At 36.5% G+C, this 23,503-nt stretch overlaps 1 protein-coding gene across 10 annotated transcripts in view; it reads right to left on the bottom strand.

The window, feature by feature from the left end:
- The window catches only part of Nek1 (NIMA related kinase 1), a 134,354-nt gene that overhangs the window by 65,916 nt on the left and 44,935 nt on the right, over positions 1-23,503 (bottom strand). For 4 of the 10 annotated variants that reach the window (XR_009591396.1, XM_060381824.1, XM_060381827.1 and 1 more), the window contains 5 exons: positions 23,107-23,166; positions 22,976-23,023; positions 22,746-22,820; positions 17,961-18,121; positions 10,387-10,489 (listed from right to left, as the gene is read on the bottom strand). Coding sequence is in view for 9 of the 10 variants with exons in the window: in XM_060381824.1 (XP_060237807.1) it covers positions 10,387-10,489; positions 17,961-18,121; positions 22,746-22,820; positions 22,976-23,023; positions 23,107-23,166 (447 nt within the window). In the remaining variant the exon portion in view is untranslated. Of the gene's footprint in view, positions 1-10,386; positions 10,490-17,752; positions 17,882-17,960; positions 18,122-22,745; positions 22,821-22,975; positions 23,024-23,106; positions 23,167-23,503 lie in introns of all 10 variants that reach the window. The other 6 variants (XM_060381826.1, XM_060381829.1, XM_060381825.1 and 3 more) reach the window with 4 other exon arrangements.

Below are 23,503 nucleotides of genomic sequence, written 5' to 3'. Positions count from 1 at the left end.
GGAGGACTCTGGCTAAAATGCTCAATCCCCATCCTGAAAGGCAAAGAGGATGGACACCAGAAGAAGAAGAAAACAGGAAACAAGTTAGGAGCCTCCCACAGAGGGCCTCTGAAAGGCTCTGCCCTGCAGACTATCAAAGCAGATATTGAGACTTTTGGCCAAACTTTGGGCAGAATGCAGGGAATCTTATGAAAGAAGTGGGAAATAACAGTAAGAGCTGGAGAGGACAGGAGATCCACAAGGAGAGCAACAGAACCAAAAAATTTGAGTCTTTCCTGAGACTCCTATTCCAACCAAGTACCATGCATGGAGATAACCTAGAACCCCTGAACAGATGTAGCCCATGGCAGTTCAGTGTCCAAGTGGGTTCCACAGTAATGGGAACAGGGACTGCTTCTGACATGAACTGATTGGCCTGCTCTTTGATCACCTCCCCCTGAGGGGGAAGCAGCCTTACCAGGCCACAGAGGAAGACAATGCAGCCACTCCTGATGAGACCTAACAGACTAGGATCAGAAGGAAGAAAAAGAAACCCTCCCCTATCAGTGGACTTGGGGAGGGGAGTGTGTGGAGAAGGGGGAGGAAGAGAGGGATTGAGAGGGGAGGAGGGAGGGAACTAGAGGGGGGGTACAAAGTAAAGTATAATTAAAAATAAAAATAAAAGAATTGGAAAGAAAAAAAAAGCTATACAATTGTTTATCTCATCTCATCTATCATCCCCAAATATAGTCTAAAATTATGAGCAAAAGGAGAATTCTAAAAACACCTCCAAAAAAGAAAGGGGAACCACTCAGTTTCTCTGACTTTTACTTCTAAGACAGGCATGTTTTACTTCTTTTTTCTTTGGACATCAGACTCCAGGTTCATTAGCCTTTGGATTTGAACTAATTAAATTTCCATGGGACTCTCAGTCTGTGCTGGAGACTGGAGACTACAGTAGCAATAGCTTATGTTTGGATGTTTCTGGCTTCCTGTGTGTCACTGACAAGCTTCCCTGGCTCACAAACTCCCATATAGAAACTTTTCAGCATTTGTAACTATTTCAAATCCTCATATAAATAAATATTCTATAATGTTTCTATATGCTTTGCTAGAGAATTATGCCTAATACACTAGTATACACATTTTTGTCTAACACTTGCTTACAAATTATTATAGAGATAAATTCTACTTACTTAATCTTTATATATCTACTACTCCCAAACTACTTAAAAACAGCCTTGTTGAATTAGTCAGTTGGTAAAAACATTATATGACACATCTACCCAAATATATTGAAAAAAAACATTTTCACACAGCCATATCCTTTTAAGGCAGTTTTATACATATATACCTAGGTACTAAGAAAATGAAGGAATTCTGAATTAACAGATTTTATCTTGGAAAAAAAACATATTATTCCTTAAAAAAAAAAATCACTTCTGAGTTCATTTTCTGCTTCCTGCCAACTGACAATTTGTAACCAGCTGTCACATGCCTTTCTTACCAGGATGACTGTATCATCTGAAACAGTGAGCCAAAATATATCTCTCCTCCTTATTTTTGTCAGGTATTTGTTCACAATGGAGAGATGAATAATGCGGAAAACTAGTACCTGAAATGGGCTGGTTACGCTGATAAACTTGGCCGTGTTGTTTGCAGGCTTTCAGAGCTGGGTTGTGGGGAACGTGTGAAAGGGTTTGTAGCTCAAGAAGCCCAGAAAGCTGTGAACAGAGATGAAAATTCTGCCAAGAGTTTGCAAGAACAGAAGGCTGTGGGCAGGGGGAGGACGACACAGAGAGTAAAGGTCAGACTCATGAACTTTCAGTGGGTAAATATGGACTTTATTAGTGATTGGGCCTAGAAGCCAATCATATTGTATTCAGCAAAAATCTGACTGTAATCTGCCTGTATCCTTAAAATTTGATTAAGATGGATTAGGAAGGAATGGATTATTTTGTCAGCAAAGAAAAATTCAAGACAATGTAACAGTCAGTCTATGGCATGCTTCCTCTTCACTGTTCTCAGTTTACTGTAATAGAAAACAGAAAGATGTGAAAATATAGTTTGTTGAGAAAAGGAGGTTAATAGGGTTAAAGTTATATAGCAGTGTCTACCGTTGATAAAAGGACTAAAGAGAAACCTCTGTACTCTAAAACAACAGGAGATGCCCTTACAGCAAGTCCTCCCCCATCAAAAGCATGAGGGTATAACAATGCAAACCTATCTCAAAGACTTTCATTTAAAAAGAAAGTCCCTGGACAAGGAAACTTTCCAGATATTTCTAATTAATGTTTTCCCAGTTTCAGTGAGAGGCGCACTCTGAGGTTTCTGTAGCTATAAGGCAGTGGGGCCAAACAGTATCTCAGGCAGGAAGCAGAACTTGTCATTGCTTAACTGATTCCAGGTTTGTAGGCAAGCAAGATGCAAGACTAGATACAGCCATAGAGTCTTACACAAAGGTTCCAGAAAGCCACTAAGGTCAGGCAATATGCAGAAGGGCCAACTTCACTGAAAAGTGCTCTTGAGTGGGCTGTAAAGCCTAAGTTACAAAGGAGACCAGGTGACATGAGAGATGCCATAAACCTGAAATGTTTACAATGTCAAAGTTGAGGCACCAAATGGAGTCAATCCAAGAGTAAGACCCTACATGCTACAAAATAAGTAGGGTTACCCATCCTGTTAAAGCTGAGACGATATTATCAAAACCTGCAGGACAGAACATGGAGCTGCTGTTGTTGGTGTGCGTGTTGCTGTTTTAAGATAGGATTTCTCTGTGTAACCTTAGCTGTTCTGGACCTCACTCTGTAGACCAGGATGGCCTCGAACTGAGATCTGAGATCTGCCTACCTCTGCCTCCCAAGTGCTGGATTAAAAGCGAGTGCCACCACTGTCCAGCTGGAATTGTGTTTAAGTCTTACTTTGGATGGATCTTTCCTTGCTATCACTTTGTTACATTTAGCATTAACTGTCATTTTGACATAACCTAAAATTACACACACAAAGAGTTTAAATTCAATAATTGTTTTCATCAGGCTGCTCCATTGACATGTCTATGAGAGGACTGCCTTGATTATCAACTGATATATGAGGGCCCAGTCCATTGTGGATGGTATCATCCTAGACAGGTGGTCCTGGATTGTCTAAGGAAGCTGGCTCAGTTTGAGCCTGGGAGCCAGCAAGCAGCATTCCTCCATAGCTTCTGTTTCAAATCCCTGTGTGAGTTCTTACCATACTTTCCTCTATGACGAACCTGCACATGTAAGCCAGATAGTTTTTCTTCCATTCATCTGCTTTTGGTAAGAGTTTTCCACACAGCAGCAGAAAGGAAAGTCAAATAGCCTTCCTATCTGTTGGAATTTAAATGTTTACTTTGTGCATTGCTTTGAGAACAGCAGAACTGTAAGACCATGAAGACTTTTGCAATCTTACTGAATGTATGTTGTATTAAGAGGTGACCGGAAGCCTATGTGAGCCAGGAGCAGAATGTTACAGTTTGAACGTGACCATAACTCATATGTTTGACTACTTGGCACTCTTTCAGTGTTGCTGTTTTGAATGGCTGTGGAACCTACAGAGGGTAAGGACTCATGTGAAGTAGGTTACTCGGAAGCAGGTCCTGATGGTTATTGTCTAATCCCATTCTATCCAAATTTTCTCTGCTTCCTGACTCCTAATGTTGTTTATTGCAAGCTGCCACATGCTTTATTCTGCCAGTCTCCTGCCATCATACTTTTCTCACCATAATCAACTGAACCTTCTCAAATTCTGAACCAAAGAAAACCTCTTCCCCCACTCTTTGTGTATGTGTGTGTATGCATACACACATACATTGACACAGATACATACACATATATATTTATAAACACATACTGATACATACATACCAGGATAAACTAAAAGTATGCGAAATATATATTCTGTTAAAATGAGGAAGCAATAATAAAAAAAATAAATAAACCAATATCCACAGCATCTAGAGAGGTAAGCAAGAGGGAGGTCGGTGAGAGACAGAAAGATGAAGGAAGGGAAGAAGAGATAGAAGGAGAGAGACAGAAAGAAAGAGAGAAAGAGAGAAAGAGAGAGAGAGAGAGAGATTTGTCAATTAGGAACACAAGTGGAAGTAACTTTAACCTATACTCAAGTACCTAGAACGGACAAGGGAGAGACTTTTTTCTTTTACTTTTTAATCTTATGGTATGGAAGATAAAACTCAGTGTGTTTTGTATACTAAGTCAGTGCTAAACTGTCCCTCTACCCTCAAACATACCAATTTCTGGTTGCAAAAATCAGAGATCCCCTTCCTACAAATTCTTAGATTAAAAATGCTTTGATTTTGCTTTTGTTTCTGGGTGGTACTGGGAACACAGAGAAATGCTGCCCTTCCATAAGAGTACATATTAGCTTTCAAATCATGCAAGGATTTAGGCAAAGATAAAAGGAATTCAGTAAAAGGAAAGGGGATTGCATTGGCTTCAAGTATGAAAGCTACAGAAGGAAAATTATGACAGAAAGACTGTCATCACAGAGGTGTGAGCATGCTCTATGGAATGTTAGAGTGGTTACAATAAGAGGGTCAACTCCAGAAGTAAGTCTCATTCATTCTGTTCTCCCTGAGAAGTGTACACAGGACAGGTCCCCACACTGTGATAACAATGAGCATCTGAGATGTGCCAATACTAACAAATTTTAAGTGCAGGAACCAAGGCAGCAGAGCCAATGGATCAAGAATGAAAGGAAAATAAGAATACCAGGAAAATGAGAACAGAAGAAGTTTTAAGGAAAAAAAAAATTAGAATTCAGAAACATATAAGCACACATTTTTGAAGTTAAAAACAAACTGATTAGATGAGCTGAGAGCTAAGTATAAATGGAAAACCAAGAAGAAAGAAAAAACAAAGCTGAAATGAGGGGAAAGGATAGACAGACGAACAAAAGAAAGGACACTAAGTATAAAAGTTATAATCTCAGTTGAGAACAGTTTTCCTGAAAAAAAAAAAAATCAAGTACTCAGAGAGATAATCAGTGAACTGAAGGTACACATGTGCACTGAGAGCTACATATCAGTGATATATCAGCTGTATCAAGTCAATAAAAAAACAACACAAAACAATTGAAAAATAAACAATTAAGTTCCAAAATATCAAGGACAGAAGACTAGTCCTGAGCGTTATCAGCAAATAGAAACTAAAGGAGAGTATGATCCAAAAAATAGTGTCTCATTAGCAACAGTAAAAGAGATGACAGAGCAGAATCCTTACAGTACAATGGGAAATAAACAACCAAGTGTGTAAATTAAACAAACCCTTAAATGTCTACTTCCTCACAGAGCAGAACCACTGATCAAGATATTTTCTGATTTTTTTGAAAGATCAAGAGTGAGCAAGATCCATTGTGTAGATGTACCACAATTTCTGCATCCATTCTTCAGTTGAGGGGCATCTGGGTTGTTTCCAGCTTCTGGCTTTTTTGCCCAATGCTGGAATGCTAGTAAATTTAGGTATGCCCTGGTTATTCGCATGCCTCACTGGGTGCCTGTGCCCATTGATGCCCCTCACGCTATGACTCTCTTCAGACAGAAAAGGGATCTTGGATCTACAGCCACCATTGTTACTACCATCTCATTGACGGCTGTTGGAGCTACCACCAGGGCATTAGCCATGAGTCATACTGGGCAGACTGCTCAGACCCTGAATAATCATTTAGCCAATGTAGCTCATGCCTTAGTTTACATAAAGGAATTAATGCTCAACTAAAAGGAAGCTTGATGGTGTTCAATCAGAGGATTGACCTCTTGAAGGAGCAAATTGATACCCTATGGCAAATCGCTCAACCTGGCTGTCAATGAAAGTATGCTGGACTTTGTGTCACTAGCATACAACATGAGAATTTTTCCTGTGCTGCAAATCTGTCTAAACAATTGTCGAGCTATATTTTAGGTAATTGGACTGGAGAATTCGATACTATGATGGAGCAGCTGAGAGAGGCCATTGTCACAGTAAATTCTACCGGAGTGGACGCAGGACTAGCCACAGGATTATCAACATGGACTGCTGCAGCCATGAATCATCTGAAGGAATGGGCGGGCATGGGAGTGTTAGCAGGCCTTCTGGTGTTGGTCTCCTTGGTTTGCCTGTGGTATATATGCAAGATTAGAGTCTCACAACAGTGTGATGCAGCCATGATCATTCAGGCCTTTACAGCCATTGAAGCAGGACATTCTCCCCAAGCATGGTTGGATACCATAAAAAGCTAAAATGATATGCTCAGGATGCGAGGCTAAGCACTGCACTCAGGGTCAGCCGCTTTGGACCCAGAGAAGAGCACGTCTGATTGCATGCGGGTTGATGCCCCAGGTCCCGCCTCTGAGAAAAAGGTATCGGACGGTCTGATGCTCTTTGGGTGGATGACACCTAAATGAACATCTGTACAAAGTCCCAATTTATTTCTAATATCAGAGATCAGACCTCTACTCTTGCCTGATGCGTCTAAAACAAAAAGGGGGAACTGTAGAGAGCTGCGGAATGCTATGCCTTAAAGATGGAGCTGGTTTCCGCCTTCCACCTTCCCGATGGTGAGTGCTCTCTGTCACGAACAACTCCACATTTGGCTAAGGCCGAGGATCTGGCTTGCTTCCATGTATGTGGACCTATCTGCATTGCCCCCGTGGCACGCCTGGGTTGGCTACCCAGAGGCTATTTAAGCTGTGGGCTGGCTTTCCCCGGGGTCCGAGGATTGTTCAATGTTCCTGAATAAACTGCATTGAAAAAAAAAAAAGAGTGAGCAAGAGAGAGAGAGAGAGAGAAAGTGAGAGAACACCTATAACTGGATAGATACAGAGAAAACTGTAATCAAAATATTATATGAAAAATCTTAATTAAAAATAAATTAATTAAAAATAGCTCACAGGCTCAGGGGACATCACAGAAGAGGCAGTAGAAAGAATGAAAGAGTCAAAGGATGGGGAAAAGTGATGTGAAATCTGTCTTCTAGAACAGCAGTTCTCAACATGTGGGGTCATGACCCTTTTAGGGGCAGAATGACCCTTTCACAGGCGTTGCTTAAGACCACTGGAAAACACAGATATTTACATTATGATTCCTAACAGTAGGAAAATTACAGTTATGAAGTAACATTGAAAATATTTTATGAGGAACTATATTAAAGGGTTGCAGCATTAGGGAGGTTGACAAGCACTGCTCTAGAATTACATAGCTATAGAATTCACAAAGGAATAGCAGCTGTGGTTACCTACACAAGACCTATTGTAAAATGAAGCCAGGCACAGATGAAGTGCATATCTCCAGGCCCCACAGTGAGGAACAGTGAGGAATTGGTTGCTGGTGAAGGGAGACTCGCTCATTATTGAGGCTAGGTTTCCCATGCTCCACTAGAGGGCTCCATACTCAAGCATATAGGGGCAAAAATAGCTAAATTTAGTGGATTATTAAAAAAAAAAAAAAAAAAACAAAAAACCAAGTTGAAAATATGTGTTAGGGAATACATAGAGGAAATTAAGGGGTGATGGGGGATAAGTCTAATCATGTTTAATTGTGTACATTATGAAATTCTCAGAAAGAAAATTAAGAAAACAAAAACAAAAATTGTTTATAGCTACAACAGAGCAATGTGGTTAGATATACATTAAAATTATTTAAAAAGTTTGGTTAAGATACAAGAAAAGATGGTTTTCAAATACTGTATAACAGGCAATATGGAGTAGATCTTTGGGAGAGGAAAAGCAAGGGTGGTAAGCCCAATAATTGCCCCATTTCAAGTCTGGTCAGAGCTTCTGGGCAGCAGCACAAGAACAGAAACCCGAACAGAGTTGTATGGTCCCTCTGAGTTGAGAGGACATAGTTAGGAGGTGGGCAAGCTAAAGGCTACTGGAACTTGTGATCAAAGAGCAAGAAGGAGAAAGCTGAACAGAAAAGGGAAGCTGGGAATATGATGAGGTTCTTAAGAGTCTCTCACTGAGAAACAAATAACTAATGATGTAGGCTTCATCAGACTGTGACCCTTTCCTGTTTCCAGCAGCCAGAGTAGAAAGATCTCAGAACCAGTAATGTACCAGATAATCTTGCTTGCCATACAAGCAAGAGAACTAGAGTTTTATCACTATATTCCAAGTAAAGGCCTGCTGTCCAGAGACTACCTTGTGTATTGTATGGCTGTATCATCTATCAGTAAAAAGCCTATGGCCTATAAGAAAGGGCCACAGAGGAAGAAGATGCAGCTAATCCTGATGAGACCTGATGGGCTAGAGTCAGATGATCAGTGGACTGGGGGAGGGTCATAGGAGAAGAGGGAGGGCAGGATTGGGAGGGGAATAGGGAGAGAGCTACAGCTGGGATACAAAGTGAATAAATTGTAATTGATGAAAAAAAAAAAAAAAAAAGAAAGGTAGAATAGAAGGTGAGACATCCGGCAGGCAGAAAGGATTCTGGGATAGAGCTATCCAAAATCTGGGATAGAGATTTTCCCAAGAATATGTGAGGAGGACAGATGTATGGTACCTGAGCAGAGGTAACCAGCCACCTGGCAGAATGCAGATTAGCATAAATGGGTTATTTTAAGTTACGAGCTAGTCAGAGAAGAGCCTAGCTATAGGGCCTATGTATTTGTAAATATATTCTGAGTCTTAACGAGTCATTATTCTGAGAGCTTTGGGATGGGAGGAAAAACACACACCCAACTACATTCTTGTAATTCTAGCTTAGAATTGGAGACTAGGGAACGACTGAAGCAAGCTGGCTAGCAAGACAAGACATGTTGGTAAGATTTAGGTTTCATTGAAACACTCTGTTTTGAATATTCCTGATGTCTTCAGCCTCCAAAGACATCCAGATATACAGGTGCTCCTACATACATGTGAACACATGCATACCACACATACATACATATATATACATAAAAGACAAAAAACAGACAGAATGTTTTTCAGACCAATAAATGCAGGATAAAGTCATTACAAAGTACTGTTCAAGTGTAAGAAAAATAGAGGTACTTTTTTAAAACAAAGAGAGAGGAAATTCTCCAACATGAAGCAAAATAAACTGATAGAATCACAGGATTAAGACAAAAAAGTGATGGGAAAAGTCATTAAATCTTGATAGTTCTAGCAACTATCACTTTTTAAGATTCTTTAAATTTTATTTTGAATTACAAGGATATGCATCTGGCTGTCTACAGATATATGCAGTGCTGCAGAGGCCATAAGAGTGTGTCAGATGCCATGGAGTAGTTACAGGCCATTGTTAGCACATGATGTGAGTTACAAGAACAGAACTTAGAGCCTCTACAAGAGCAGCAAGCACTCTTAGCTGCTGAGACAGCTTTCCAGCAGTTCCCAGTAACTACCCTAAATAATAAACTACAACCAGAATGGTGGTGCATACTGTTACTCTCAACACTCAGTCAGGTACAAGGATCTTGAGTTTGAGTCCAGCCTAGGCTACACAGCAGTTTAAAAACTCTTAAAAAAAAAAAAGCAATCAAAATTTTAGATCCTTTTAATAGATTGTAGAATGGGAGAAAGCAAGAAAGTTTTTTCTTATATCTAAAGGAAGGTCACAAATACAGATTCATTCCAGATCATTAAGTAAGTTAATTGGACTATATGTTAAAATATGTAAAGAGTGACCAATAAAAACTTTTTCATAATATAATCTTAAAGGGAAAAAAATCTTATATAGAATAACTTAATCAGAAAGTTATCAAATATGGGCTTTTAATACATATAAGCCTAACAAAAATACCTTGAAGTATTTCTTACATGAAGAGGAAGCTCGATGGGGAGGTGAGCTGACAGAAGCAATCCTCAGTTGCTTCATGAACAAAAGATTAAAAGAAATTTGGGCACTCTACAACTAAGAACTATCGAGAATTTCAACTAGTGAGATGATTACCTCAGAAGTTAATATTTTTTAGATAAATGACAATTTTGTAATTGGCTTAACTTGATGTTTTAAAGTAATTTTGCTTCTTACATGCTTTTCAGCAAATACAGTATTATATTATATATTCACTCAAATATTAATTTCTTCTCTTTTCCCCTAAAATTCTTTATTGTTTAGAAATCTTTAAAATAAAAAGAATATTGGGAAATTTTACACCAATTTAAGAACTATATCTGATATGAATATTTATTTCTCCCTTTTTAAAGAACAGAATGAAAATAACGATGTAAATTCACCTTTGGTATAAAAGATATCAATAAAAGACATCAGAAAACAAGTTAATAAATAAGATATATGAGAAACCATAATCTATATTACTTTTAAACATTTTTAATATATATTTTTGTACACAGATTGCTATATCATAATTCTTTTTACTTATGGTTATACCATTCTAGGACTTAATTTTGAATATTAATATGGTAAAAATCTCAAAAAGAAATCATACCACATGCCCTTCAGCTCGGGCTTTATTCTGCATAGCTTCTTTTTTACGCTGCAGGAATTCTTCCACTTGCTTGGCTCTCTCTATAGCTGGGTGTCCTTTTTGCCTATTTTGGATAAATCACAGAGTCAGCCATACTGAGCATTAAATTACAAATTAAAATTATAAATATTATTTGCTTTTTTTTCTCTTGTAGAATATGAAAGCAGAAATAAAGGAGAAATCAGTGTGTGTTGATCTCTGTTGCCTTAATCATATAATTTACTATTTTTTAAATAAGTAAATCTTTAACACTACTTCAAATCTTGACAATATTCATTTTATATTTATATGAATATAAATACAAATATAAATACATATATAAATATAAATATATTTTACAGACAATAAAATGGAAAAGTTAGGAAAAAATAGCAGTTATTTGCTTTCATTTTTTTCTGATTTTAATATTTCAGCATCTTTTGCTGACAATTATGAAAGAATGTAAATATGCTGAGTATAGACAGCAAATTAAAAAGTGATAAACATTTATGGAACATCTACTATATCCTGTGTCAGCCATCATAATATGGGAGGCAGAAACAAACATTCAAGCAAATAATCCAGTTCCGACAGTCAGGGAGTTCACAACTCAATACCAAATGTGGTTGACTTTGGAGATGAGTAAGAAAAATGAACAAGTTACTGTCTGTGTTCTATTTGGACTGTGGCTAGGGCAGCATATAAACTTCCTGTAGCTCCTTTTAGAAAAACAACTAAACTATGTTAAGGAAAAAAGTCATTAAATAATGCCTTTTCTGTTTCCCAGTAACATTTAAAAAATTTTAATTTTCATTCGATAAATATAAATTTCTTCAACTTTTTTAAAGCAAGAACTGAAACATAAACATATTTTAAATAAAATAAAATAAAATAAAATTTTAAATAAGAAATTTAGCAGTAAAAACTTAAAATCTGGGGCAAGAGAAATAGCTCAAAGGCTTTTCTAGAAGACCTGAGTTCCATTGCCAGCACCATGTTAGAGGGCTGAAAACCACCAGTAACTCCAACTCCCACACATGGAACACACATGGCTTCCACAGGCAACTGCACTTATGTGTACACGTATATACGCACGCACGTGCACACGCACACATACACACACTCTCTTAAAAATAAATCTTTGAAAAGAAAAATCTAAAATCTATTGTATTATATCCTCACGATAGTGGTCTAAAGTCCTTTACCCTACATACTATTTAAAAATTTGAAGAATGATAAATACTTCAAGAGGTAAAAAGAACCATAAAAATGGCAATAGTCTAGATAACAAAAAAAAATGTTGAGAAAAATGAATCACCATGTTTTCAGGCACAACAGACCAATGATAAAGGGCTAAAAAGGATGAGTATTCATTAACCTTCCTTTCTATTTAAGGATATCTATATAGCAGAACACAGAGGAGAGGATGCAGAAAAGTAAAGTAGTAAAAACAAACAAACAAACAAACAAACAAACAAAAAAAAAACCAAAACCACAAATGGAAACCAAATCACTTCTTAAAAAGTACCTGTACACAGTTTGAGGTTCCAACAGTAAGAGGCTAATAAACAGATAGGTCATTAAGACATAGATTCACGCAGTCATACTAGCCAATGTTACTGGTAAGGAAGGCAAAAAAACAAAACAAAACAAACAAACAAACAAAAAACACCATAAAGAGAGCACCAGAAAATACGAAGAATTCAGTTTTAAATTCTGGATTTATGAATACATATGTCATGTGATGTTACAAAACCGAGTTATATGTTGCCTCAATTTCTTGATCTGTAAAATAGCAAGAACACTACTATCTTCTTGACAGTGTTGATGACTGAGTTACTAATATGTTAATCATCATTGGTAGTTATGTTCTACAAGGTCACTACTAACACTGAATTGATGAATACTTAGCCACTGACTCAGAGTTAAATTCCTGTAAGCCTGTCATGTTTGTCAATAGAATAATTTATAACTTTGTTTTCTGTGTTCCTGTTCAAAAAGTTATCTATGATATAAAGCCTATAACTAACATGAGTGTAGTTTATCTAACATGTATTTACCAACTGAGGTATCTCTTCAGCCCTCAAAAGTATAATCTATATTCTAAAAATATATAATCCTACTTTTTTCACGGTATAGTATTCAAAGGCTGGGGTATGTTTTTTTTTTTTTTTAAATCAGCTTCTATGTAAAAATTATCCTTAATTATGTTTCACATTTAGTTTTTATTTTCTCCTTTACAGAACTACTAAGTTATTTAACCTATGCCAAGGCCATAATAATAACTAGGTTCTAGGTGCTCAACGTAGATAGAAGCAAAAATATTACAGGGAGAAGAAAGGTACAGATGAAAAAAAAAAAAAAAACCACAAGAAAAGCTTGTCCCTTCACCTTGCCTCTCTTAGAAGCATATTCTTAATAGAAAAGTAGATAACATGCAAGAAGCAGAAACCCAAAAATCCTGAGGGAAAAACAAACAAACAAACAAACAAACAAACAAAAAAACTGTCTGAATCCAAACAGACTATAGTGAAAGTGCAGAATGCCTCAGAGGAGCTCATTAGTGGACTGGATAAGGATAAAGAAGAATATCTAATCTTGGGGATAAACTAAAAGACATTTCCAAAACTGAAAGAAAAAGATCAAAACAAACAGAGATAGTCAATAAAATTGAAAACAAATCAAAATAAAACAAAACAACCCAGCAAACCCAAAAGCTGGTTATTTGAAAGGATGAAATAATTCAGTAGGTCACCAACAAGGGTGACTAAAAGAAATGAAGCACAAAATTATTAATATCTAATATAAAAAGGGCATATTGATATAGTTCCTGAGACTAAAATAGGAAAGAAGTATTAGGAACAGCTGTATGCTCTCAAATTTAGTACAGTACAAATAAGAGAGCAATCTCTTGAAGAAGCAATCTGGAAAAATCCATCTGCTAAGAAACAAACATCTGAACAAGTTTATATGTAAAGAAATTGAAGCAACCTATTGCTTTGCATACTACCTAAAAGAACAATAAAAACATAGAAAAGAGAGAAAAAAATAAGAGAAGTAAAACAATAAAACATATCAAGACCTAGCTGAGGGTGGTGGCACGTGACTTTAATCCCAGCACGAGGGACACAGAAACAGGTGAATCTTTGTGTTTGACTCCAACTTGGTCTAGAGCATTCCAGTCCAGCCAAGGCTAGCACTAAGACCCTATCCTAGACACACACACACACACACACACACACACCAGGACCCAAATGGTCACAATAGTGAGTTCTACATATGTAAGGAAGAATTTAAGCAAGTAGCCATGTCTTTGTCGAAAGAGAAGAAGATGTAATGCTTCTCAGCTCATTCAAGCACAGTACTACCCTAGTGCCAAAACCAGGTAAAGACATAGAAAGAAACTACATACCACTATCATTCATACATATCTTTGGCACATAAGGCTGATTCAGCATATAAAAGTTATGACATCAAGCAACTAGATAAGAAAAGTAAAGAGCGTAGTGATAAATGTTTAAAAGTATCTATAAAACCAGGTATGATGGTGCACATCTTTAATCCCAGCACTCAGGAGGCAGAGGCAGGTGGATTTCTGTGAGCTTGAAGCCAGCCTGGTCTACAAAGTGAGTTCTAGTACAGTCAGGGCTACACAGAGAAACCCTGTCTCAAAAAACTATTTTAAAAAAGTATCGCTAAAATTAAATATTCATTTAGAAAAAAAATTAGAAGAAAACTTGTAATAGAACTCCACAATTTCATAAACCAAAAGTTAGCATAATGTATTAGTTTTGTTTATTTGTCTGTTTGTTTGATACAGGATGTCCCTGGTTGGCCCTGAAGTTGCTATATAGACCAGCTTGGCCTCACATTCAGAGATTCACCAGCCTATATTCACCAAACACTGAGATTAAAATTGTGTGTCACCACGACCAGCCAGTTAGCTCAATACTTAGTGATGAGATGCATAGATCAGAACGTTTGTTTCTTGCCATGGTCTGTCAAACATATTGATGTACTATATCACCACAAAGTACTGTCTAACATAGAATAGAAAAAGGTGCATATTGAGAAAGAAGAAATACAATTGATTTTGATCACAGATTACATGACTGTCTAAGAAGGAAAAAAAATACAATTTCTGAATTTAGTAAGAGATCTATATGAAGAAAACAATAACAGTCTGCTCTAAGATATTAAAGAACTGAGAAATATTCCACACATAATTGGAAGATTTCATTCTCTCAACATGCCCACTCTTCCCATAGTCAAAATCCCACCAGGCTAACTTTATAGATATGAACAAATTGAATAATGGAGAAGAAATGAAACAGAATATTCTACTCAGTAGAAGAAAAAAGCTGGGGTACTGAAACAACCTGATCTTAAGATTTACTCTACGGCGTCTGTAATAAATACAATGTGGTTACTGGTTACAGAATAGACTAATAAATTAGGAACACATTATAAAGCCACTCAGAATAAACAATACACAGTCCATGGAGTGCTGACCAAGAACACAGGTAGTTTAAGGGAGACATAATTTATCTTTTCAAGAAATATAATGGGACAACTAGATTTCCACATGCAAAAAAAAAACAAACCCAGATACAAATCTTACAACCTTCACAAAAGCTTAACTCAAAATGTATCAGAGACCTACAACTATAAAACTCATAGAAAACAACAGAGGAAAATACATAAGCTGAACTTCGGCATGATTATAACAACTTAGTAAAAACACGAATTGCATTTGTTTATTGATTTGCATGCATTTTTGAGTGTGTGCATACACACAACAGGCATGAGTGGAGGTCAGAGGCTATCTGTCTGAAGTCAGTTTCTTTCTAGCATTTGAGTCCTAGGGGTCAAACACAGGTTCACATGCTCGGGGACAGGTACCTTTTCCTGATGAATCATCTTGCAAGTCAATAATCATTTTTTATTGCTAATAACACCAAAAAAGGACTATGTTAAAATGATAACTGTCTCTTTGAAAAACATTATCAAAGAAATGAGAACACAAGCCATAATTTGGGAGATGGTATTTAGGAATGACATCTAGACTGAGAATGTAATCAATGGCAAAGCGCCTACTGTGCCTGAGGCACTGGGTTTTATTTCCAGTCTGCACTGGTTGGAGGCATAACTAATAAATAAACATTATCAAAAACTACAAGAAACAGAAAACTCAACAACAGTAACAAAAATAACTACACAGTTGAAAAACAGGCAAAAGATTGGGCCACAATAGTGCATGCTTAATTTTAACCTCAGAGGCAGGTAGATCTCTGAGGTCCAGGCCAGCCTGATCTACACTGCCAGTTCCAAGATCCAAGGTCTATACTGCCAGGTCCAAGGCTACCCAGAGAAACTGTGTGTAAACAAACAAACAAACAAACAAAACCCAAACAAGCAAACAAACAAACAAAAAAAGTAAAAGAAAATTGAGCAAAATAGATATGTAAATGGCAAGGATGGGAATTAAAATTAAAATGAGATATCACATACCAAGCAAAATAGCCTCAATTCAAAACACTGATGCTAAATGCTTGAGAAAATGCAGAAAAGCAGAACTCACTCACTGGTGGTGGAAATGCAAAATGAGACAGCAAGTTTGGAGGGGTCCTTTAGTTTCTAACAAAACTGTATTTATAACTGCAATAACTTGCAAGCCATCAAGATGTCCTCAGAAGATTAATAAACTGTGCTTATCATTGAAAGCTGAGAAGAAATGAACTATCAAGTCATGAAAAGGTATGACCTTAAATGTAAAGTGAGAGGAGCCAATATTAAAAGTCACATACTGCAGGATTAAACAAAATGCAAGTCTACAAAAACTGAATCAATGGACAGAAAAACAAGTGGTTGTCAAAGGTTATATAAGAGGGAGGAGAAAAGGTGGAATAGAAATTTTGGAGTTGTGACACTTTTGTATGATATTACAATAGCAGGTACATGCAATTATACACATGTCAAAACCTACAGAATGTATACATTACCAAGAGTGATTCCAAATAAGAACTATAGATTTAAAATGGTAATGAACAAGGTAGATGTTTTGAATATAATAAATTATTCTGTTAAGGGTATCATACATATATAAAAAAAGTACACTGAACAAAATTTTATTCATTACTACTAGAAACCTAAAATTGATTTAAAGTCAAGCCTATTAATTTAAAATGTGAAAAAGTACATATACTACAAAGATCAGTAAAGTAGGATAAAAACATCATACAAAATTTGCTTCATCAAGGATAGCCACCATGTTGAAGCCCTGGGTTCAATTCATGGCACTGCAAAGATTATAGCTAGCTAGACAGACAGACAGACAGATATAAAGAGATATACATATGCTTTGACACTGACTAAACAAAAATATGCATGTACTTTGAGTTTATAGTCTTTTTTTCTCTAAGAAAGAAAGAAGAAAGGAAGGAAAGAAAGGAAGAAAGAAGGAAGAAAAAAAAGAAATCTATAGTTAGCTGCACACTTCAGCAAACAATTTATAGTGTAATCATGTTATTTTACACTTATTTTTATGACAACCTTTCCCCCAGTTCTACAGAATGAACATAGAGCCTTGCATATGGTAGGCAAGCCCTCTACAATTGAGCTATATCCCTTCTAATACATTATTTTTATAAAATATACTCAAAATATTTTAATTATTATAACAAAACAAATCAAATAATTTTATAATACTTTAAAATTACAAGAAAAAGATAACTAAAATTTCAGTTACTTGCTCTTCTGTAACTCACCATTAAGTTTTACAGAAAAAACAGGAACTTCTAAGCAAACACATATGCATACTTAAAGAAAAAAAGACTATACAAAGTACAACTATTGTCAATTATTATCAAGTTAATTCAGTGGAAAAAATCTGATGAAAAGGATCAAAAAGGGACATAAATAAGAGATGAACCTGAAGAGAAAACACTTTAAAACAACAAAGAAAAAAGTAGGAATGAGAAAAAAAGACAACAAATAAATGTGCTTTGGAGCTTTATGAAAAGTATGATCCTATTTAAGTTTATGTTATGATTTATTCAAATCAAGTGGATGAAATCATTACAACCATATGTTGGCATAAAGTAATCACGTGATCCTTTAGACAGTATGTTCTGTCTAAACATTAAAATCAGCCATGATAATTAGGCTGAACTGAAGAGCTACACATCTGTCATAATGCAATAAAGGGTCAAATCTGTACCTGAAAATTTATTATATGCAGAGACCAAAGCATTGCCTGTATAAACATTGGAAAAAAAATCTGGAAGTGTAGATATGACAAATGACAAAACTAAACACAGGATGAATGTATGGATCATCACATTCCAACCTGTTTGTACTGGCTTGTACAACCACCTTCAATCTTTTCAAAGTTTTTCTAATAGCATCAGTATCAGGGAAATGGTGGTGACCTGTAGACCCACTGGGAAATCCTGGATGAACTCCAGGTGGAACTCCTCTGTAGATAAATAGTCACAGTGACTTTCATTACCTTTTCAAAGCAAGGCACAAGCAACTTCAGCAGAACACAGCCATACCTTTCTGGAAGCCGTCGACCATACATTTCTCTTTGCCATCTTGCTTCATTATCTTCTGCTCTTAGTTGCTGCATTTGATTAAAAATGGCATGGTAATGTTCATACTGCCCTCGAGAGGAACAAGATGGAGAGACAGGCCCTCCACTGCCAAAAAAGGAAGCCTGGGGATTAAACAAAGAGCTCTCACATGCCATGTTTATCTTACAGGACCTACAAGGCTTGAGCCATCCTTAAAATAAAAAATCAGTTTCATGCTTAACTTAAAAATAGCAATTAGCTAGTTTTAACACACTAATAAACACATGGCCAAAATGAAATGTTTTCCTATATAAGCAATCAGAGAGTAGTATTCTTGGCCTCTAACAGTAAAGAATAACATCATGTGACAAACAAAAACATAAAGATATCACTAAATTCATTATAAACAGGGAAAAAAATCTAATCTTACTTACAAAACTTATGAAAGATGTTTATATCCTATATTTTATATGATTCAGTTCTATAGTTAAATATGTGTGGTTTTGAAGTCAAGTAGAATTTGATTACATCACAGTTAAAATCTTACTTAACAAAACATTGCATGTGTCTTGATACACTCAAATATATTCACCAAGTACATATGAAGGTAAATACATGACTTATATATATTTTATATGCATATAGAAGAGAAAAAACATATCTACTCTTAATATCTTTTCAAACAAGTAGTAAAAAAGCACAAAAGTAAAACAGCATTCTAGTCATACAATATATAAATAAATGAATGAAGTAGGTATATGCTGAAGAGTAAGGAGGAGATTCACAAAACAGAAAAAAAAATGGCCATAGATAAAATACATATTTTAAAGTCTTGGAGAAAGATACTGTGTAACCTAGTCTTGATAACAATGTTTAAAAACAAACAAAGAAAACAAGTAGACAATAAAAGTCAAGGTAACTGAAATAAATTTATATTTTGAGTGTGTGCTGCAATAGGGGGAGGAAGGAAATATGATCACAAACACAATTACAAGAAAGCTAAGCAGAACATTAAACACTGAAAAAGAAAGGTGTTACAACTAAAGGCTACTGGGCTTGGGGAGAATGCATTCATAAAAAGAAGGCATTTCTAAACTTTCCACTGTACTGAAGCATTTTAAGATCATTCAATGAATAGTACACACATAGAAGAAATGAGACAAAAGCAGAAAAACTGGTTAGAGGCCTGCTTAAGACAGCAAGGGAAGAAAACTATAAGAAATGAAAGGTAAATGTCAGTGAAAAGATAAATGCTGAATAGACTGAATTTTCTGCAGAAATGAAACAAATGATAAAAGTACAAACCTAAGGACTCCCAACAGAACTAGTAAAGAGAGCTGTCAGAGATGGTCAAGAAATAAATGTAAGCGAAGAGGGTAATGCTATAAAATGAGGTGGAAGAAGTTCACAGAATGGGATCTGGAAAAGATCATCCTGAGTGAGCTATGCCAGAAGCAGAAAGATGCACACAGTATATACTCACTCATACAGACATATAATATAGGATAAACATACTAAAATCTGTACACCTAAAGAAACTAATCAAGAGGAAGGACTCTTGCTAAAATGCTCAATTCCTATCCAGAAAGGCAAAGAAGGCTGGACATCTGAAGAAGGAGAAAAGAGGGAACAAGTCAGGAGCCTGACACAGAGGACCTCTGAAAAGCTCTGCCCTGCAGACTATCAATGCAGATGCTGAGACTTATGGGCAACCTTTGGGCAGAGTGCAGGGAATCTTATGAAAGAACTGGGAAATTATAGTAAGACCTGCAGAAGACAGGTGCTCCAAAAGGAGAGTAATGGAACCAAAATATCTGGGCACAGCGGTGTTTTCTGAGACTGATACTCCAACCCAGGATCATTCATGGAGATAACCTAGAACCCCTGCACAGATGTAGCCCATGGCAGTTCAGTATCCAAGTGGGTTCCATTGTAATAGGAACAGGGACTGTCTCTGACATGAACTGATTGGCCTGCTCTTTAATTACCTCCCCCTGAGGGGGAAGCAGCCTTACCAGGCCACAGAAGAAGACACTGCAGCCACTCCTGATGAGACCTAATTGACTAGGATCAGAAGGAAGGAAAAGAAGTCCTCCCCTATCAGTGGACTTGGGGAGGGGCATGCATTCAGAGGGTGGAGGAAGGGAAGGATTGGGAGGGGAGGAGGGAGAGAACCGCAGGGGGGATACAAAGTGAATAAAGTGTAATTAATAAAGAAAAAAATAAAATTAATCATAAAAAAAAGTTCACAGAAGAGAGAAAATCAGTGACCTCAAATGCAGAGTTCTACAGTACTGAAATTAAGAGCTATATGAATAAATTAAATGGTTGCCTTTTAAAAGAACTAATATGAGAACAACTAGCTGGTATTGGCACATGCCTTTAATCCCAATGCTCATAGGCTGAGGCAGGCGGATCTTTGAGTTTGAAACCAGCCTGGTCTACAAAGTGAGTTCTAGGATAGACAGAGCTACTCAGAGAAACCATTTCTCGAAACATCCATCCCTCAAAACAAAACAGAACAAAAGTAATATTAGAATCAAATAAAAGAAACTTCTGGAAAGACCAATGAAATTATATTTGTCTTAACATTTTGATACTATATATAAAATTTTATGAGAACATCTACTTTAAAATCAATTCAAGCTGATTAATGCCAGCACTTGAGAGGCAGAGGCAGAGGTAGAGGCAGGTGGATTTCTGTGAGTTTGAGGCCAGCTTGGTTTACAGAGCAAGTTCCAAAACAGCCAAGGCTTATCCCTGTCTCAAAAACAAAAACAAAAACAAAAAAATCAATCAAACAAAAACAAAAAAATGTATTCAAATGACAAGATTGAAGTTGGTAGAAACCAGAAAGATATTTGAATGGGAAACCCCTTTGCAGAGGGTTCTTATACATCCTCCCAATATACAGTATAAGGGGATGGAGAGATGGTGCAGTGGGGTGAGAGGCAGTTCACAGCAACCACACCAAGCCACTTCTAACTCCAGCTCCAGGAGATCTGACCCCTCTTTTATTCACCTACAAACTTACCTCCACATGCACATCACAGATATAAAAAACAAAACAAAACCATATCCCAAATTCTGAGTTATTTCTAATCGACCAGTACCATTATAGGTGCTACTAATATAAAAATGAAGAACTTAAAATATTATGTCTTAGAACTGACTTATGAAAAAAGATTCTGAATTATCGATATATGACATGACCTCCAAAGGCAGAAAAACAGCACAAACTAAAGATAGTATGTATATATATATATATATATATATATATATATATATATGGTGAAACAACAAATTTTTGTCTACATCATAACCTTGAGAGAAGAAATGAGATGGCAAGCAAGCCATTTTGATAACTTCTTGTCTATTTCAACACAGATAGGCTAATGGGACCAACACACAGGTGGATTGGCAGTTTAACTGCAAGCTGAGTGACAGCTGGCTCACTGTCAAAATAAAAATGATAATACAAAGGAAAGGGGCATTCATTTCCTATTGCTGTGCAAAAAATTATCACAAATCAAGAAGCTTAAAAGAGTATTACTTATCTTCCAATTCCCTGATTCAGGTGACTACATGATCTAGTAGGTACATGATTTAGGTGGGTATATAATTTAGTAAGTATATTTAGCTGTCAGCCAGGGTTACATTCTTATCTGATGCTCACTGGCTCTAGGCATTTCACTTCTCATGGTTTCCTAAGGGCATTTACTCCTTAGTTACTGGCTAGAGATCACTGTTATAATCCATAATCATCCATACTTTCTTCCCACATCCATGTTGGCTGCCTTCCAGTTAGAGGAGGCAGATTTCCTTATATTTCTTTCCCCTTCCCATGTACTAAGAAGGTGTCTGCTCTGTCAGGGTAACCAGGGGAGTGCCCATTTATAACATAACATAATCTAATCAAAGGAGCTACCATCACCAAGTTCTACTTAAAACTCAAGTACATACACTAGGGAGAGGGAACCCCAAGACTGTTTTAGGATTAAGCTTACCAGTATGAGTACAGGCTGGTACTTTTGAAAACAAAGGGGAAGTAGAAGGAACAAAGAAATGAGTGAAGACGTTTCTATCTGAGTCCTAGTAGAGAAGCTGTAGACATTGAAGATAAAGTCAGGAAGTTAACTTGCCCAAGGTTACAGAGTCAGATATGCCCCAGGGAATGTGTGAATTAAAGAATCTAGGTGAATGGCTATGGGGCAGTTGGTTATCTAGGTAAATGAACGGAGGCAGAGTGGAAAAAAAAAAACAGCAAAGTAGCTAGGAAGTAGAAAATGCACCAGCATAAAGACATGAAAATCAGCAGGCTATAGACACTTAAGATGTAAATTCTGCTGTTCAGCATTAGTACGGCAGGAAGAGCATGGCATGAGTTGAGAGGGGTAGTTATCCTGGAGAGTCTGAAAATTGCCAATTCAGAAAATCTTCTGAGAACTTAATTTTCAAGGTTATGTGAAAAATTCTAATGAGCATGTTTGATTTTATATTTTGTGAGATTCCTCTGGAAAAGAAAAAAAAAGGAACTACTAGCCTTCACATGAAAGTTTTATGTCATACAGTAGTTAATTTATTATTATTATATTATACATTAACTATATACACAGGCAAGAAATAAAGCATAATAAATGCTACAGGCTTCTAGATAAACATTATCAATATACCAAGAAAAGAAAGTAGCTGGTAACACACATCTTAAAGAACAAGATGAAACTGGAGACAAACAGGTGTTTAGTTCTACTGGTATCAAATGCCTACCTTTACTTCACCGCTTCCACCAGCCCTTAAAACATTCCTCCATCCTTGTTCCCTGGCCCTATTTATTCTCTCCAACTTTTGGGGAAAGAAAAATAAACAAAATACCATTCAACTACTTAATATAAAACATACAGAATACATTTAGCAATAAACTTAAAATGTACTTCCTTAAAAAAAATTCATGTGTGGGGCAGGGAGACCTGTACTATAGAGATGGAGGCTCCTCTTACCTGCTGCTTCTCTTGCCTCTTCAATTGTTCTGCCTTCATGAGATTAATCTGTAAGAGTTTCAGACATATTCTCAGAACCCAGTTCTAGTCATCAACGAGGCAAAGGGAGAGACACAAGTGCAAACAACTACCTGCTCCCTTTGCTTCTTTTCTTTCTCAATATAGTCCAACCTTCTTTTTTTTGCTGCTTCCTTAAACAAAAAGAGAACACTTCTATCAATATATATATATATATATATATATATATATATTTTTTTTTTTTTTTTTTCTGAGACAGCATTTCTGTATGTGGCCTGGCTATCCTGGAACCCACTCTGTAGACCAGCTGGCATTCAACTCAGAGATCTGCCTGCCTCTGCCTTCCAAGTGCTGGAATTAAAGGTGTGCACCACGACAGGCTGGCTCTATCAATAATTTCTTTTTATATTTTTGTCAAGAAAAATGTATCAATAAGAAAGGCAAACCCAGAGGTAAGGAAAGGTGAAATGAACAAAGCAAAGATATTCTATTTGTTTGAAAAAACAAAAA

Source organism: Meriones unguiculatus, chromosome 4, assembly GCF_030254825.1.
Source record: "Meriones unguiculatus strain TT.TT164.6M chromosome 4, Bangor_MerUng_6.1, whole genome shotgun sequence".
NCBI classification, from domain to species: Eukaryota; Metazoa; Chordata; class Mammalia; order Rodentia; family Muridae; genus Meriones; species Meriones unguiculatus.
The sequence above is the reverse complement of the archived record's forward strand: the minus strand, read 5'-3'. Positions and strand labels throughout refer to the sequence as shown.